The 17,595-nt window shown below is 50.3% G+C and overlaps 4 protein-coding genes across 4 annotated transcripts; 3 read left to right on the top strand and 1 right to left on the bottom strand.

The window, feature by feature from the left end:
- The first annotated feature begins 96 nt into the window (after positions 1–96).
- On the top strand, positions 97–3,622 carry RYBP (ring and YY1 binding protein). The gene is made up of 4 exons (XM_003741538.1): positions 97–346; positions 2,289–2,573; positions 2,937–3,163; positions 3,272–3,622. The coding sequence occupies exons 1-4, from the start codon at positions 318–320 to the stop codon at positions 3,418–3,420; spliced, it is 690 nt and encodes a 229-aa protein (XP_003741586.1). The 5' UTR covers positions 97–317; the 3' UTR covers positions 3,421–3,622.
- Positions 3,623–4,814: 1,192 nt separating this feature from the next.
- Dph2 (Diphthamide biosynthesis 2) lies at positions 4,815–7,642 on the top strand. Its single transcript, XM_003741566.2, has 8 exons — positions 4,815–4,825; positions 5,145–5,422; positions 5,560–5,774; positions 5,879–6,145; positions 6,500–6,714; positions 6,803–6,962; positions 7,076–7,267; positions 7,383–7,642. Exons 2-8 carry the CDS (start codon positions 5,154–5,156, stop codon positions 7,532–7,534), a joined length of 1,470 nt encoding a protein of 489 aa, XP_003741614.1. The 5' UTR covers positions 4,815–4,825; positions 5,145–5,153; the 3' UTR covers positions 7,535–7,642.
- A 2,840-nt stretch (positions 7,643–10,482) lies between these two features.
- LOC100902726 (histone H2A deubiquitinase MYSM1) lies at positions 10,483–13,413 on the top strand. Its single transcript, XM_003741537.2, has 9 exons — positions 10,483–10,536; positions 10,658–10,727; positions 10,836–11,199; positions 11,287–11,459; positions 11,588–12,183; positions 12,280–12,449; positions 12,530–12,726; positions 12,814–13,041; positions 13,155–13,413. Exons 1-9 carry the CDS (start codon positions 10,484–10,486, stop codon positions 13,254–13,256), a joined length of 1,953 nt encoding a protein of 650 aa, XP_003741585.2. The 5' UTR covers position 10,483; the 3' UTR covers positions 13,257–13,413.
- Positions 13,414–15,645: 2,232 nt separating this feature from the next.
- LOC100906928 (uncharacterized) lies at positions 15,646–17,350 on the bottom strand. Its single transcript, XM_003741564.1, has 3 exons — positions 17,182–17,350; positions 16,834–17,091; positions 15,646–16,721 (listed from the first exon to the last, which is right to left on the bottom strand). The coding sequence occupies exons 1-3, from the start codon at positions 17,348–17,350 to the stop codon at positions 15,646–15,648; spliced, it is 1,503 nt and encodes a 500-aa protein (XP_003741612.1).
- Between the last annotated feature and the right edge of the window lie 245 nt (positions 17,351–17,595).

The raw sequence follows: 17,595 nt of genomic DNA, 5'->3' as shown, positions 1-17,595 counted from the left end.
AGGAGGACGTTGCTGGCCGCCGCCATGCGCGAGTGAAGCTTCTTCTGCTAGAGCCGAAGCGCCATTTTGCAGGCTGCTAGAGCTCACGGTGTTGTCAACATCTTAGGCCGCTGCTGCTGCTGCTGTCTCTCCGGCTGCCGAGTATAGAGGGTCCATCATTAGTGAAAGCGCTTTCGGGCTTCATCGTCGACAAGCACGACGTCGATGGTACCGACGGAACAAATGTGCTGGTGAGCCCTCGAGCGTCGGGCCTTCGATTGCAGCCATAGCAGCTAGTGCTCTGAGGCCGATGAGAAAATGTCTCACGCCTGAGCCCGATGAGTGAATCGAAACGGAGTCCCCAAAGGTACGCAACGATTTCCAGGAAGTGGAGTGTATTGACCTCATCCGCGTGTGTTCCCATCCGGTCGCCGAGCCGGTCGACGAGTGTTTCAGGCGACCAAACGCGGACTTCTAGAGTCTGCTGGTCGAACTACGAGTCTAGCAGCAGCACTTCTAGCCATTCGCAAGATGTGAACGAAAGGCGCTTCGGATCGCCTGTTTCGGAAGACGCACTGAGGCTTTCCGCTTCGCTTCGCATTGGATACACCGTGAGACTTCGATACACCCGTGTCCCGAATACTACAGCATCCGATGCGTGTGATTCCGCTTTCGGCTTGGCTTATCGCGATCTTCGATACGCCTTGACAAGGGGGTCGAGCAAGCAAGTTGGTAGGATCAAGCGTCTTTCGATTGTTATTCTTAGACTCCGAGGATATGACGCTGCTACGGTTGAGTTGAACCACGTATTCTCTGCAGCGATTTTCTGCGAGCTCGGAATAATACGATACAATGGTAGAAGCTCTCTATGGCATCAGCCCTCCGAAGAGATCTATCGGTTGCGGAACCCGCAGCGAGCGGTCCTCACATGCTGCAGTAGAAGAGGGGGGATATGGAGATGATTCAGAATTCTTGTGAAAGAAGAGCGCGGTGTCCCGGTTGAAAATGATGCGGCTCGAGAGTCGAATCGGTGTAGCCCTGCTCTCGAGTATTCGCTCACGGGGTGAGATCTACCGGAGCCGAAATCGTATTCTGATCAGGAACGGGAATCAATTCGTATGCCGTGATCGGTAGCGTATCCGGCAATGACGACCGAGGACTCCTGCAGCCTTCTATGCAATTATCTCTAAAAATACGTAGGAAGCATATTTTAGTCATTCAGAAGATGAATCCGCCGTTCAGACAAGCGCCCTCCACTGCGAAAATCGTGACATGGCATGCGGGCGAGACTCGATCCGTAAATCATGGCCACAATGTGCTCATGCCGGACCTTGTCCCGAACTTTCAGGATGTTCTATCCGAGATTGTGTCGAGAGAATGCCTTTACTGGCTTCGAAGCTCAATGCGAATGCTTGACGCCGTTCCGAAAAGATCCGGACACATGTTTAGGAGTGTTCGCGATTCTCCCGCGATGTGCTCGGAAGCCTGCTCTGAGTGATCGCACAGAGTCCAGTGATTCTGATCTTTCAGCCTTGGTATGGGTGGTTTTTCGCTCGCAGGATTGGAGCATCTCCCAAGGGCGGGTTTGCGAACATCCAGACTATTAGCTCTGGAGATCAAATTCTCAGTCCGATTATCGCAAAACTATGTGACTGACTGAATTACCAAGTAGGAAGCGAAAAAATTGCTCCGCCACGAAAACTCCCGGTGCGAGGCAGGCGAGCCGAGATCGGACGATAGCACGCGCGGAGTATTCCGACGGGATAATGTGCGGGCATCGGCGATACACGGCGATCGACCGCGAACGCTCGAGGAATTCCGAATGCGTTCCGGTTCTGATATTCCCCCGACGCGATCTCTCTGGCGAGCGATCAGCGCCCATGTTTACACAGTACATAATTTAAAAATTCGTAAACAAATTCTCTAGCTCCTATCGAGAGATTGCTCTTTTCTCCAGAGGTCGTAATCCGAAGATTCTTTGCCTAGACTGTTTACGGCTCCCGTGTTGAACGCATTCGACAGACCGTGAACCCTCCGGAACTAGAGCTGAATATGTACTCGCTAAAAGATATCGACCGGTTTAGACTCTCACGCAGACTGCTCGTCATATGACCGATAGAGTCTGATTGAAGCGCAGTCGATGGCGCATCGACTCTTTGGCGAGCTGCGCTTTTGAGTCGACGGAAGTTTTCCACTAATTCCGGATTTTATTCGTACATATCCGCCGTCTTGGTGCCTTATCCACCAGGATCCAGTTGCCGCGCTCTAGTGACGAGATAATCTAATGGTGCGGTCTCCTCTCTTTGCAGTAGTGGAAGTGCCAGCGGTGGGGCGTCAGGAACAAACGGAACAGATAGGGACGGCGCTGGTTCGACCAGTAGTTCGAGCAGGGAATCTTCATCGAAGGAAAGTAGATCCGAGGCCAGCAGTCATCGAGAAAATCATCATCAGAGCGCTCATTCCTCCGGGAAAGGCTCGAAAAGGATCAGAGAGAGAGAACGAATTCCTGACAAAGAAGAAAGCCGCAGAGAGCGCGAACAGAACCGAAAGATGTTCACCGAGGAATTTTGGGACTGCTCTATTTGCACGTTCAGGTATGTTGGTTCATCGCTCAAAACAGAGACACGATTGATTATCGAGCTCCGTAGCGAGCTCACGGTTTCCAATTAGGGTATTACCTCCTCGCTAAGACTCGTCTGAGGATATTCCCTCCTGGGTAATTCCTCGCTCGATCGTGCGGAGTCGGCCGTCAGTTCTCGCTCGAGTTCGATACGTTCCCGACTCCGAACCCTTCAAGTCGGCTGTTTGTACCTCCACAAGTCACGTTAACTCCACATCGCGTGGGCTAGATGAACAGCTGTATAGGGCCATGGGATCCGCGTAGAAACGAGAGAAAGCCTGGAATAGAGAGGAACCTTCGCCGACCGCCAATGACTGAAATATTTTCCTCACTACAGGAACAAGGCCGAAGCATTCATATGTGGAGTCTGTGATGCACGCAAAGGAACGTCGACCCGCAAACCCCGAATCAACCCCGCGCAACTTGTTGTGGCACAACAAGTGGCACAGCAACCGAAGCCAAAGCGGAAACGCGAGCAGAACAACAAGAAGCTCAAAAACATTGATCGCAACAACGATATACAAACTGCCATTACTGTCAATGGCCTTACCGTCGTCATAACGGGTGAGTCATCTCGACCTGATGCGCTCCTGATCCGACTGCGAGACATGAGAATCGAAATAATGAAAAGCATGACATCAGAATTCTCAATGAGAGATCTCCCGATTGCAGAGTTCAAGCCAAAAGCACCGTCTCGAAAACGAACAGTCAGCGAAAATTCGAACGGCAGCAGTGACGGCGGAGCGACGGCCCAGCAATCGGATGAAGAGTTTGAAGCACTGCCTTCGGGTACTTCCGCAGCGGAGAAATCCTCTCCATAGCTTCTGTATCGTTTACTAGCGTCTTCACGAGAAGAACCGCGATACGTAGTTCCAATCAAGTCTCAGTGGAGGGAAACCATTCCTGCGGAGGATCACATTCATCCGGAACGAAGGATTGCTGTAAAGCTGATTGACAGTACCAAAAAAACACTGCCTCACCCGAAGGAGCTATCCGATTTGTCTATTTAAGGAAAAAAACGAGCGAAAAACTCGTATCATCCATCGACGAGGGTTGAGCGTTTCGTTGGCGTGTGTTCACGCGATTTTGACGGGGTTCCGACGAGACGTCGACGTATCTTCTGCGGCTGCATCTTTCGTCCTTCTTCACAAGTGTTCTAGGCTTACTTTGTGCGCGCCTGACCCCTATCTCTGATTATTGACTCAATCAATCAATCAATTCATTAATCCATCAATTGCTTGATTGAGTGGTTGGTAGCGAGCCGTGAGAGGGGAGAGGATTCATGTTTTCTTCGGAAACTGCTCAGGGGCTTGGACTACTTCGAGTCTTCATTTTTACGTTTCAAGCGAACATTCAGCATCGCCTCTGTGATTGTTCCGATGAGAGCGATCCGGATGACGATTGCAATGATCACCGAAAATCCAAGGAACCACACCGATAGCTTGGGCGAGCTCTATCAATTGACAATTTCGATTCAGAAAGTATGATTCACTCATTCGACCCGCTATCGACATATTGTACACTTTGACGCGCATACTGTAAATAACCTTTTTTGTAAATATTTCATCACTTCGGCGACGATTGCAGCTCATTCGGTTGCGATCGCTGAGTATCTGATGAATGGAACCGTATAAAATCTGGATTCAGTTGGAAATCGTCCGTTTCATTCTGAGTCTTCCAGCGAGAAAAACTCGTCGAACTCCCGTTCTCCTAGCTCGTAAATGTTCGATGATCTCCTTCCCAGGAGCAACCATAGCTTCAATACGAGAATTCAATCAGCGGGAACGCTCCCAGATCCATCGTCTTCTATCAGGTATTACGAGTTCATCGCATCCGGCCTCAAAGAGAGGTTCTCCATCCGGACTCGATCCGGGCTGAGCTTCGACATCGTTGACCGATTCAGCGGGCCTGATCTGTGGAAGGCTCAAGGATGATTCTGCGCTACGATATCATCTTCAATTATTATTATTAGACATGATGAAAATCTTCCTGACGGAGAGCCGTCTTCGCCGTACGAGTTCCGGAGATTGATTCATGGGCGGAGGGATACGATCTGAATAATTAGACGCACCCGGTGTTCAACAAATTCCAAGAGTGTCGGCGGGTGATTCTTCGACGGCTCGCAAACCGATCGGGCAGGGAGCGTGAGGTTCGAATTTGGCGCCTCCTGAACCAAAACAAAGAGCCCGCAACAGTTGAAAAGAGCCTCGCATCTCGCATCATCAGGTGTGTTAGCCAGATGGTTTTTCCGAAAAAGATCCTTTGAACGCGCGGTTTGTGAGCTCCCGGGCCTACTTCTTCGTCTGTATTCATTGGAGAAGAATGGTCGAAACTGTCAGTCGGAGCGACCGCGGTGAAGTGAAGATCGGCGACAGTGCGTTGCGGGACCGCATAGATGAATCGAACTCACGCACATGCGAGCTCATGAGTTCGAGAGATTTATTTTGGCTTGCAATAAAAAAATTCTCGATGAGCTAGAGGCCAGTCAGGGCGGACTCTCCTCTCTGGATCCTGAGAGAATTACCAGCAATAAATACTCCCATAGGTCCATAGCATGTCGGTGGCCTTCTCATCTTCTGCTGAGGATGTTATCCAGAGAAAGCTCGATGTTCAGCGAAAGCCTGTTGCGAGCAAAGGACACGACATTGAGGAGCTTTTCGAGTTGAAAAGATGCGCGGATTGGATACGCGCGAAGGCTCTACAGCGCGTGGCGTTGCAGTTTCCAGATGAGCTCCTCGCTCTTGCAGTGGAAACAGTGAAATATCTTACAGCTCTAGTACCTGAGACAAAACTTTACATCTTGGCCGACACTTCGTTTGGGAGGTTAGTCTGAGATTATCGAGCATTAGTTCAATCGGATATGTCCAGTCCGTGACCGTCGTATTCCAGGGAAGATGCTACCGGAGAACCCATCTGTCAACCGGAGAATTTGTACATAAGAGCCTCGTTGACTTTTCCAGTTGCTGTATAGATGAGGTTGCGGCACAGCACTCGTCGTGTGACGCTGTGATACATTTCGGGCATTCATGCCTTTCTTCCCCTTCAACACTCGAAGCTCTCCTGATATTCGGTGTTCATCGAGTCGATTGGGAACCCCTCAGGAAGACACTGAACGCCGAGACGAGATACGATGATCTTTTGGTATTCGTAGATACCAAGTACTGCTCTCATCTCGGTGAGTGAGAATGTGGCGAGGAACGTCCGCCTTCTTAAGTATATTCGACTGATTACGGAGCGAGCCTCACCATGGGGAACTGTCCAACTCCGATAATCCCACAGATGCGCTAAGAGAATATCTACCGGAGAGCGCAATCATCGGCAGACCGCTCAACCCAGGAGAAGAAGAGATCGATACCCTCAAGGATGGATCTCAGATCGCATTGAGACGGCGATTTGAAACGGACAGGCCTCTCTCTTCCGAACATCCGAGACCGATACTCTGGATAGGTGAAGATAATAGAGCCCTCGAGAGTTTCATTCTCCACTTCAGCTCATGGAGCTCGATGTGGTCGTTCAATCCGGAAACCTCTGAACTGCGCCGAGAAGGTATTTTCCTCCCTCGTTTTTCTGCTCTCACCACCCCGCGTTAAGAATAGAGGAATTCGATTCGGGGTTGCAGAGAATTTTTCCATGAATACTCTATCCACACAGCACATACTACGTCAAGGAGTGATGAGTTTGCTCGACGATTGGGTCTACGAGGATTCCTGGGAAAGATTCCGCCTGATTTGCGGAGAGTCATTCACAAGCTGTGACGGAGGTCCGAACGCTGCTCAAGATTATCTCTTGAGGGTAGCAAGTCCTCGTCGAACTTCCTCATGCAGGAAACTCACTCCTCTGAGTTTTGCTTTGTTTCTCGCGACCGTCTCGCCGATGGCCCCTGAACTTATTATGTTGCAGGTTTAACGATATCGCGCAGTCTGATGCGACGCCATTACTTAGTTGAGAAAGCCAAGGATGCAGCCATCATAGGAATCCTCGTGGGGACACTGGGGGTCAAGAATTTCCGGCTTGCTATAGCGCATCTGCGATCTCTCGTGAAGAAAGCCGGGAAGCGGAGTTACACACTCGCCGTGGGGAAACTCAACGTGGAAAAACTCGCGAATTTTCAAGAGGTAATCTCAGAAGCTTCCTTGTGTAGTTCATTTACCGCGGAGTCTATCCGATGCCTTCGCTCGAATCAAAATCTTAAACATCTTCCAGATCGACATCTATGTCTACGTTGCGTGTCCTGAGAATACTTTCTTCGATTCAAAAGAATTCTATCGGCCTGTGATCACACCCTACGAGCTCGAAGTTGCACTGAATCCTAATCGGGAATGGGGCGCCCAATACTTCACCAACTTCGACGACATTCTGCCTGGTCAGTCGAAAATCATAGAGGCTTATGATCATCCGTGTCCGTTCGGGAAGCTCGACCCGCGTCGAGTTCCATGCTCAGACTGCATCTTATTTACTCTACTCTCCATTTTAAAGGCGGGTGCGCTTATGTTGAACCTCCGGACACTTTCGAACTTGATCGAGAGTATGACATGTCTCTTGTGTCTGGTCGAATCCGAGGAGTAGGAGGCGGTTCAGCGAAGTCGGCTGAGGCTCACGATGACTCTAGCTGTGGGACCCTCATCAAAAAAGAACAAACTATTTCGATAGTGCACGACGGTGGAGCAGGTAAATTGATCCTGGGAAGGAGGAGGGAATAATCCCACGTCGATTACCATAAGATGCAAGGCATCTCGTAACGGTTCTCAAATGTCCCGACCGGGTTATAACTTTCCAATTCCAGGGGATGCCCTGAGTCTACGATCTTGGAAAGGGCTGGACCCTCAGGTCGGTCAGACACCTGTGGCCGCAATGAAACAAGGAAGGGACGGGATCGCTGCGGGCTATGCTGAGGAAGGTCAGACAGTGTCGTCATCCGAGTCGAATAAAACCTGATGTCGGTACATTCTTGAAGAACTGGGATTCATCTGATTGGATGCAGATGTCTCGATCGCCAAAGCAGTCGGATTTCGAGTACTTCGGTGCCCTTCAGAATAAACGCTCCGGAATCCAGACGAGTATCGTGCTCCCTCGCCCTCGGTTCCCGGGCCAGAATAGTCGCAGGCCGATCCTGAAAAACCAAACGGCATTTTTTCGAATCTGCTGGTGGGTCGGGTGGTCCTTATCAGGGGCGCGCAGAGAATTTTTTTTTGGGGGGGGCAGACAACCAAAAATGATGACGCGCCTCTTCGGGGTCCATACTTCAACATTGAAACCGAAGAATTTCAGTGGGGCCCGTGGCCCCCTTGCCCCCCCGTGTGCGCGCCTCTGGTCCTCATATGTGTGTATTTTGGCTGAGTGGAATGGGTGCACGGATGTTACGCACTGATGTGATGCGATTCTCTATGAGGCCTTACCCTCACCAAGCATGGATCGGCAAGACAGAAGCCTCAAATAAATGAATGAAAACCATGACACTCTCGAATTTCCTCCCAAGGAACCTCGGCTCACGGACGGCTGGGGGGACTTGTGTGAGAATGAAAATGTCGAATCATGACAGCAGTTGTGAGTGTAAGCGCATAAATGCGCGATACTTGACTTGGCACAGGCTCTAAGGTCGAGCAAGATCAGAGAGTTTCCGGATTGACGACTCAGGAGGTTTGGACATCCGGTGGAACTAAGGAAGGGTGTTTCCAGGATTCTACGATCCCATGATTCAATCACAACCAACCGAGTGAATTATAAAAGACCAGATATCGATCCGAAGGGAGATCCATACCAATGAACACGCCCGTAGGGGAATGTGCAAGATACTTGAGGACTTTGGAGTCCTTCCGGTGAGCTGAGAATCGAGCCCCCTGCAACTCCTAGAACCTTGAGGGTTCTGTGCAGCGAAAATCTTCAGACGGGTTCCGAGATTGCTCAGCTTCCTGTCTGCAGACGGAGGATTGAAGGGTCCGGCCGTCCGCCGAGAGACTGAGCGAACCGCAAATGTCACTCGGGGAAGTACCGAGGCCATGAACACTTGTCAAGGAGGTCCGACGACGACATGCCAGGCGAGTTTTCCACCTTCATCAATACCAAGAAACGTCAACTTCGCTGGCATCTATTCCGAGCTCAGTAGCTCGGTGACTCGCACTTCTGATGATCCTTACCTAATTGTAGGTCAGCTCGTTATACTGTAGCCGATAGCCTTACCCGTTGCACTGTCCAGATCCCAATCTCATTCCACACGTATTTCGCACTTCAGTTGCTATCCGACCTACGGTAGATACAGCGGAAGGTAGAATATCGAGTCAGGAGGATGCACCTCTTCAATTGATGCCTCCTCTCTGAAAAACCCTCGAGACGTAGGATAAATTGATCCTCCACAGCAAAATGTTGCAATTCACAGTCCTTTCTGATTTCGGGGCAAGCCTTCACAGACCATCGCGGGCCCGCTCGAGGCCAAGGTCTTTCTACCGAGGAAAGCGGAGCCTTAGACTCGGAGGCGTTCGACCTTCGCCTCGCACATACCGGAGCTCCACCGAACGGCCTAGCACTAATGACCGAAATATTCCAAGAGAACTTGATCAAGATTGATCACGGTGTTTGAACCCATCCAGCCTCCACCTTGACCACAAGTTTCGGACGGACTCCGACAAAGGGAAATCGCTCCAAAGTCTCGATTCCCTCATCCTCCCTGATTGACGTCCTGACGACGGATAGACAAGTAGACTGACTGTGAGTGAGCAGTTTGCATTCCACGTGCAGCGGATGGGCATGGCTCCCGCGGACACTGCACCGTTCAGGGGGTTATCGATTCGCATCCAGCAGCCGCCTGATCTAAGAAGAACGGAACAATACGTGACGGAACAATACGGAAGTGGGGCCACGATCATGCCCCGCCAAATGCCGGCACTGACCGAGCCGGAAAATCCGTTGTCTGTGGCGCTTGCCTTTATTCGCCGTCTTTCTCGAAGTTTCCGCGCCTCATAGTCCTGACACCTGTGTATTATGTTCAGCGGCACGGTTCGATCCCCGACCGATCACAATCTGCATACCGATGGACCCTCCGATCGGAAGAACGAAACTCTCCTGAAGGTCTCCTGGAACTTCCCTTGGGCATCCGGTTGCCTCCGGAGCCTTGAGGCCCCACTCAGGGAGGAAAATGACGGCATCGTCAAACTGCGGGATGATATCGGTCGCATGAGATCGCCGCGCTCCGGAATCCGTCCTGGTCCTCAAAAACTCCGGAGAGTATGCACCAGAGGTTGCTTTACATCAATTTCCCAACTCCTTGGCAGAACATTCAGGTGGGGTGACTGGCCGCGAGGGAACCTAGGGTTCGTCCTTGGCCGGAATGACTCCGCGATCGGAGAGACTGTGAATCTGAAACGCTTGCATAACAATCCCGACAGTCTTCTCCCTCTTCATTCTTAATGACGAAGCAGGGGGAACACGATTAGACGAGTTTAGCATGCTTAGCGCTTAGGCAGGCGAAATCTAGAATTATGTCACGTTTCAGACCTTCACCGACTGCACACGTTCTTCCGACGATCAATTGTCAGTTCGAAGTTCTTATCATGGCTTTGTGCTCTGTGAAATTCGGATTTCTCATCCCGAAGACTTCTCACTCTGAGTTCTGTGGCCCGCGCTGGGCTGACTACAGCGCCGTTTGCCAATATGGCCGCCCCTGTTGCGCTCTGAAGAAGTGTCATCGCGACGTTTCCGATATTCCCACCCTTGACGGCTCGGCCGGCTCATCGCGTAGGATCAAAACCATCGTTTCGAGCGATACGGAGTTTTTCCTTTGCGAGAAGGAAATAAGTCCAGAGTCTGCGTCATGTAAGAGTCAGAATCCGATACAGATTCAGAAGTCAAAAACAAATATGGCGGCGCCCATATCGCGGAAATACGTAAACAATGGCTGAAGATAACACCATTGACATCGAGGGAGACTTTTCGCTCGATTCTACGTGAGTTTGCAATCATTTTAGGCTTAGATTGAGTCACACTAAGCCCTCCGACGATCGGCAAGGGATGACTGTCACTTTGAGGAATTCTAACTGTACTAATTCTCAATGGAACGTGTTTCAGAACCTTCAGCGAAAGTTCATCTATCCTCCAAAATGAGTTCAAGCCATTGTGGATCCTTGACCCTGACATGGTAAGCATACCGCGCCTGTGAACTGTCATGACTCCTCGAGGGACGTATGATCATCATTCGGTGTATGAGGTCTCTTTGGACTAATCGAGACTCTCTCCATTGAATCAGTCCGCAGAGCAACGCAATGAGATCGAACGAATTCTCCTGGAAGACAGCAACTCGTCTCATCGTTGTTCATTTCTCGACTCGCCCTCTGGCAGATCGTGCTGGAGTCCTGAAGAGGAAGAAACTCTCCTTCGACTATTGGACGAGCACGGCGAGAAATGGACGAAGATCGCGAAGGAGTTGAACCGGAGCGGGCTAGAAGTGAAAGTGCACGCGAAGAAAATCATTTCGCTCTCGGGTCGGCAGACGTCCCGGAGGAACGATATACGCGGTAGGAAAATGGTGAAGCGACGAAACACGTCTGTGGCCTTGACATTCGAAGAGGGACCTTCAGTTTCAAGAAAAGGCTCAGAACTACAGAATGCAGGTCGGTAGAAATCCCCAATACGCGCCCGGGGATCACCGGACCCTGGTATATCGGAAGAATGCTCCTTGAAGAAAAAAATTTGTTCAGGCGAATTAGTGACCATCCGTAAGAGCGCCGATGACGAGGACGAAGAGATTCAGGTCGACGATGGTGATGATCCGGTGCAGAAGCGGACCGCTGCGCCGTCCGGAAGACCACTCAGTAAATCCAAAATCGACATAGAGAAACTGGTCTCTGTGAACACTAATGCTTTCAGACGGGTGAGTGCCCTGCTCTTTGGAGGATAAATTAGATTTGAAAATCGCGCGTATGCCATTCAACCGGGAGGATTACGGTACTCGCCCCTCCGCAGGGAACGTCGTCGAATAAAATTCTTTCGATCTTCCAGATGCCCTGTGCAGCAGCGAGCGCTTCGACGTCGAGAACTCAAGTTCCGAACGCGGAGCTACTCCTCGACCCATACCGAATCCTCCCGTTTGAGCAAGAAGCCAACCCTGACTACTTTAACGGAAAGAGCGCACAAAAAAACCCAGACCGCTATCTTAGAATCAGGAATCACATCCTAGTACAATGGAGGAAGCAGAAACCGAATTACCTGAACAAAACGACGTCAAGAATAGGTTTGAAGAATTGTGGTGACGTTAATTGCATCGGTTTGATCCACGACTACTTGGAGAAGATCGGTGCCATAAACTTTGGATGTGAAAAACCTACGAACAAAGAAGATAAGCGAGGAACAATTAAATCACCTCCGGCACCGCCGAACACTCGGAAGCGCAGGAAAGTCAATCCGTCGTTCGTCAGCCAAGCTGACATACAAATCGGCGGATGTACGATGGAGCACGATAGCGTCACCGGAGAAGTTATATCCAAGACATTGATAACGAAGGAGGCTCAGGGTGAACGTTCCTCGAACTCAAGACCGGCGCACCCTTTGAAGCTCGTGACTTGTCTGCGCTACGACGGGGGCTGTCAACCATTCAAGTGCGTTACTTTTGTGTCTTAGCTCTAGTTTTCGCCTATCCGACGCCACTCACGAGGAACATGATCGGCTGATAATTTTCTTTGACCCATTCGCAGCGTTGAAGTTCATGCTTCATCGCTTCTCGTCGCTCAAGCGCACGCTCACCAATCCACGTCCGAAGTGATGGGCTTGCTTGGGGGACACCATCAAGAAGGCCATCTGCGCGTGATAGCAGCCCTCCCGACGAAAGCTGTGGCCAGTGGCCAGGAGTGCGACATGGACCCAGGTACGTTCACGCGTGTTCTCAGTCGAGGGCTCGATCGGTCTCTCATCCAGATGTGGATTACGAGCATATCGCTCTTACAGTCAGTCAGTGGGAGGCTCTCGAGACGTTGCGTGGATGGGGTTTGGATGTAGTAGGATGGTACCATTCTCATCCGAACTTCGCGCCGCAACCATCGATGCGAGACCTCACTTCGCAAGTGGATATGCAAGATATGTTCACAGGGGCCGGCGCTCCGTTCGTGGCTCTAATTATAAGTCCGTACCACAGGACCGATAAGGTGAGCATTTTGAGGAAGGATTGTGTGGTATTCGTCGCAGACTCGCACAGGGGGCTGAAATGATGAATTCAACCATTTTCTCCGTAGATGGCGAATCGGCTTAGCGCTTGCATGACCTGTTTCGTAGTTGAGAAGCATCACATCACTGCCGAATATTGCCCATTCTCACTGAAGCCACGGATAGTACGCGGCGAAGCCTCGGTTGGACCACCGCTGGAAACGGTGTTGGAGCTCATACGGAACCTCCGAGAGTCAACGGGTGATCTTGTTGAACTGGATGAGAGATTCAACGATGAATGGACGTACAAGGAGAAGGTGCGATTCGTCTCCTGGGAGACTTGTTCTATATTCCTTCCATGGCCTCAATACAAAAAAAATCGTTCGGGACTACTAATCGAGAATAAACAATGCATTCAACTTCTCCGCAGATGTTAGCAATGCTACAACTATGTTTGATGAAGGCCAGGTACAATCAAGCGGAGACAGCCACTCTGCTGAATCGTATTCATGCGATGTTCCCCTCGAAATGAGAAATAGTGGGACGGAGCCGGGACGTGGAGTCGCGCTTCATGTGCACAAAGCAGCTCAGTGTCACTCGACCCGATCGACGATGTTTTTCCCTCATTGAGCAAATTGTTAAATTCCTGAATGCTGTAATAAAACACAACCTCAAAGAATGTTCCGGTATGTCCCGGGTATTCACTCACTCAGGCAGCATGATTCCTGATCGGAGCGATCATTTTCCGATCACTCCTGGAACTCCTGGTCACTATAGCCTGCCTCGGATAAACTACTTGAGGCGATCTGCCATGACCCGTGAATAATGATAACGATACACAGATTTCGTTTCCTCGTCTGCAAATTCACACGGAATGGAGAATAGGTTCCCTCATGGGCTGCCATCTACGAAACAAGAAGTTCGCTCTCGATGAAGTGCACACGGGTCGACTCTAATACTCGCCGAGGCTCTGACGCCACACTGCGAATAAGCTTGCGCACGTTCCGGAGGATTTTCTCCGACCATGACAAATGACCATGTCCTGACGATACCATGATGCACACTGGACCGCTGCAAGGGAGAAAGGGAGCAGGACCTCTTCCAGAATATCTTCCCTCCGACTCCTCTTCTATAGCTGCTTCCGATCAGCTGCTGAATAGGTCCGTGAAAACACAGGCTCCGAGGTTCACGTCTACGAGTCGAACATTTCCGTCGGAGTCATCGATTTGCGGTCCGAGTACCAAATGCACGATCCATTCTGATACCACCGGGGGTCGGTCTGGATTAGAATTCCATCATCGAATGTCATGCAACTGCGGGAAGTTATCGAGTCCCTTTCTTTGGGAAATCCTCGACCTTCTCGTTGCAAGGCCGCCACGTTCTCGAAAGTTTTTTTATCAGCAAGATCAGGGATGACCCGGATAACTCAAGCTTGGAAAGGGAGGTCGGAAGTCGAAGGCGCTGTGGGAGCTACACGAGGAGGTGGGAATGAAATGAGTACCGGGAATACACTTGCATCCGCAACCCTCGAAACCCTTGGAACTACGGAAGCATCCTCCTCTGGAGAGATCTTGGGGACAACACATTTGGGATCAGGGAGCGCAAGAGGGAATTTAATGAGGAACGAAAAGTCGACCACTCTGGGGCAGACAGGGTCATATATTCATATTCATGAATATGAACAAATTCACAAATCACAAGTCTGTGAGCTTAAATATGAATATGAATCAATTCATAAATGGTCTATGAATTTCCCATGAATTCCAATAAGACTGATTTCCCGACTCGATTCGTTCAGAGTCGGCTTGAAAATATTGGTGGAACGAACGTCGAGGGGTCAGAATCAATTGTATGATGATTTCATCGCTGGAGACGCTATCTGAGCAGGCATCTCTCTGGCGGGGAGCGGACTCGGGAGGCAGACTCCTATTAGATTTTCTCTTATAATCAGTTTTAGGCCTTGATGATTAGAACGACATTCATCAGTCTCGTCTTTGGGTGCCGTAGGCTGATCATCTATGACTCTCCTCCGAGGAGAAGGCTGGAATCATGGTCATAATACGATTCATAACTACGGAAACCCCGAAATTCACAGATTTCCGGGAGTTCATACCGTGAATAGGAATTTAGCCTCTCCTGCCCCGACGCGGAGGGATATCGATGGCTGACAGTCAACTGATGCCGCGCGATATCACCGGTGATGCGGCGCACCAAAGAAATCGCTGCAGTCTTCGATCTCGGGCTCCTCTCCTTGCTCTTCCCGGCAAAAGCAAACCGCAGCCAGACAGGGCTCTATTGGCTCGGGGAACCGTGCGAAAGAAAGCTATCTCGCGCCGAGGAATGTTCCCGTCGTTGTCCTTTTCCCCGAACTGACCCTCGGAGATCGAGGAGCTCCCTCAGCCCCCTGAAGATCTTTAGGATCTAGAATCCAGTGTATAGATTGCTTGTGCGGGAGGATACCCGGGTTCAGAATCGCGACTGGAAGTTCGCCGAGTCAGCACCAGCATTATGTCGGTAAGGAGAGCGAGACACACAGGTTTCACTTTCAACGACAAAGGATTCCGACGACCGCCCATCACGCAGAGAACCATTCATGGAAGACTTTCGCGATGACTGCATCATGTTTATACTCATGCATAAGTATATATAGCATCATCAATTATTTCATATGTTTGTTTCATAATCACCGTAATTGGTGATAGAAGAGTGAGGAGTCCCTGAATACAATGGCAAAACATCAATCCATACATCTATCCATACATATATTCCCCTTGAAAGACGCAATTGCTCGAGCAAGTTCCAAATTGATTCGCAAGGTCCAGGCAAAGCTGCCTCTTCCGGAGGGCACAAGTCTTGTTCCCTATAATTCTGAGCTGCGTAGGGTCACCATGCATGGCCGAATCCAGAAACACATGTATGGATCATTCAATTGGGCTCGCGCGCGTCATTTCAACCGCGATAGCAGCACGTTGAGATCGCCACAGCAAAATAGCGTGGCAGAGATAGAGCATCCTACGTCGGTGCGCTTCGGGGTAGAAATAGCGGCAGAGAAGGAACCTGAGGCGGAACGCATATACTTCTGCGACACAAGTGAAGACCATGAAGACATAGATTCCCAGAATCAGGCCAGTTTTCCCAGAGTCGTGTCCCGAGACGAGACAGACAGCCGTGTCCACATTGCTCGAGACCCGACTCGAACTCACAAGGTATCCCAGGAATGATCTCATGAACTTGGCTACGATACCGATCCCTACGACTTGAACGCTCAGATTTTGCTCCGTGTTATACACGCCAGACAGTCGACTCTCTTCTTTCATTACTTTCAAGACGTTCGCCATCAAATGGTTGACGCTGAGCGCACATATGCCGAGGACCACAGTCAGCCAAACCTTCGAGAAAACAAGACGCTCAATGCCATGCCACTCATTATCCAGCGGTTTCGGTGTCCAGAAGGTTGCGACACGTTTCAAGTCCTTCTCATCCAGCCTGAGACCCGATTGCTCGCTGAATTTTCCAAAATCTCCGTAAACGTAGCAGTTGTGGAAGCTGGGATAATGTTGGTATTTATGAAGGAAGCCATAAATGACGACGAAACAACAGGGCGTTATCAGCAAGAGAGCTATTTCTAAGATGTTACCGAGAAGAGCAGTACGTGCCCTATATGTTCTGAGGTAGTTCGAAGCTTCGTTGTAAGCGTCATCCAGAGTGGATCTCTCGGTGTTCACTCCAGCGATATCGAAAGAATTGTTCCGCGCGAACCACTCGGGAAATTTTAAATTATCACACGCATGGAATTGATCAGTGACTTTCTCAGTCCCGCAGAAGTCTTCAGTCAACATGACGATGATTGGCCGACAAACCTCTCGGCAAGTCTCTCTAACCACACCCGGGCCCCAATCACAGAGCGGCCAAGAGTCGTGAACTTTTTCTACGCAACGGAGATGGGCCAGGAACAGCAGTATCTCGCAGCGGACCCGGAGATCGCCCTCAGCACCGCCTGTGAAAGATAATTTCGCTCTTTTGCTGTACGCTTCGGTTCGAGCGGATGATTCCGTCCGCGATTCGGGAAAAGATATCGGTTCGATAGGCAGCTTGGACGTGAACCTCACCCAAGTCTTTGGTTGTGCGCAGCTTGTTCACCCAGTTCTGGTATTCGCGGTAGGTGATGCGAAGATAGTCCAGCTGGGTTACGCTTATATTCAAACTCAGAAAATTAAACCCGAGGTCTTGGGTCAAAGGCTCAGAGCTGGTCACGTCAAAGACCCACGACATGTCCGACTCGGTGTAATTGAACACATCATGCCGGTCTTTACTCATTATATCCGAGAAAACTTTGAATGCCGGATCGAAGCACAGTTTGTAGGAGTCTGCAGAAAAAGGGGATGGGGTTCTGCTCGAGGAACTTGAGGTCATCGGTTTCCTCAGTTTTGAGCGCGGACCTCGTTCGAGAGACTCACCGATAGTGTATTTCAGGAAAAGCTTTATGAAACATATGCACGTTCGCAGGAAGATATCCAAGTTCAAGAGGAAATCGGTTATTGGACCAGTCAACACTTGCTCCAGAGCGTACACCGCTAATATGACGCGCCCCGATTTGGTGACTATGGAGGGCACCATAAGATACATGGAGCGGCAAACTCGTGTACTCAGAAAACTCAATATAGAAACTCCGGTCGCAAAAATCAAAATCTGTTTGCGGCTGAATCTTCCAAGTGACATGACAAGAGCCGTGAGACCGGAGAGGACCATCGATAGGAAGCATTTCGTCAGGATTCTACCCATGGCTCTATGTCGTTGTCAGCCTTGAACAGATAGCTGTGCGATGCTTCTTCGCGCCTCGGACATCAACGCGCAGACTCGGTCTGACCGCG

This window comes from Galendromus occidentalis, unplaced genomic scaffold (genome assembly GCF_000255335.2).
Source record: "Galendromus occidentalis unplaced genomic scaffold, Mocc_1.1 scf7180000077185, whole genome shotgun sequence".
NCBI lineage: Eukaryota > Metazoa > Arthropoda > Arachnida > Mesostigmata > Phytoseiidae > Galendromus > Galendromus occidentalis.
The sequence above is the reverse complement of the archived record's forward strand: the minus strand, read 5'-3'. Positions and strand labels throughout refer to the sequence as shown.

Coding starts and splice junctions, on each gene's coding strand:
- RYBP (XM_003741538.1), top strand. CDS start 318: ATGAGTGAATCGAAACGGAGTCCCCAAAG. Junction 2,574..2,936: donor TGCTCTATTTGCACGTTCAG/GTATGTTGGTTC, acceptor TCCTCACTACAG/GAACAAGGCCGAAGCATTCA. Junction 3,164..3,271: donor CCTTACCGTCGTCATAACGG/GTGAGTCATCTC, acceptor TCCCGATTGCAG/AGTTCAAGCCAAAAGCACCG.
- Dph2 (XM_003741566.2), top strand. CDS start 5,154: ATGTCGGTGGCCTTCTCATCTTCTGCTGAGGATGTTATCCAGAGAAAG. Junction 5,775..5,878: donor CAAGTACTGCTCTCATCTCG/GTGAGTGAGAAT, acceptor ATAATCCCACAG/ATGCGCTAAGAGAATATCTA. Junction 7,268..7,382: donor AGTGCACGACGGTGGAGCAG/GTAAATTGATCC, acceptor TTCCAATTCCAG/GGGATGCCCTGAGTCTACGA.
- LOC100902726 (XM_003741537.2), top strand. CDS start 10,484: ATGGCTGAAGATAACACCATTGACATCGAGGGAGACTTTTCGCTCGAT. Junction 10,537..10,657: donor GACTTTTCGCTCGATTCTAC/GTGAGTTTGCAA, acceptor AACGTGTTTCAG/AACCTTCAGCGAAAGTTCAT. Junction 11,460..11,587: donor ACACTAATGCTTTCAGACGG/GTGAGTGCCCTG, acceptor TCGATCTTCCAG/ATGCCCTGTGCAGCAGCGAG.
- LOC100906928 (XM_003741564.1), bottom strand. CDS start 17,350: ATGTATCTTATGGTGCCCTCCATAGTCACCAAATCGGGGCGCGTCATA. Junction 17,092..17,181: donor TTTCCTGAAATACACTATCG/GTGAGTCTCTCG, acceptor CTTTTTCTGCAG/ACTCCTACAAACTGTGCTTC. Junction 16,722..16,833: donor GCGCACAACCAAAGACTTGG/GTGAGGTTCACG, acceptor TATCTTTCACAG/GCGGTGCTGAGGGCGATCTC.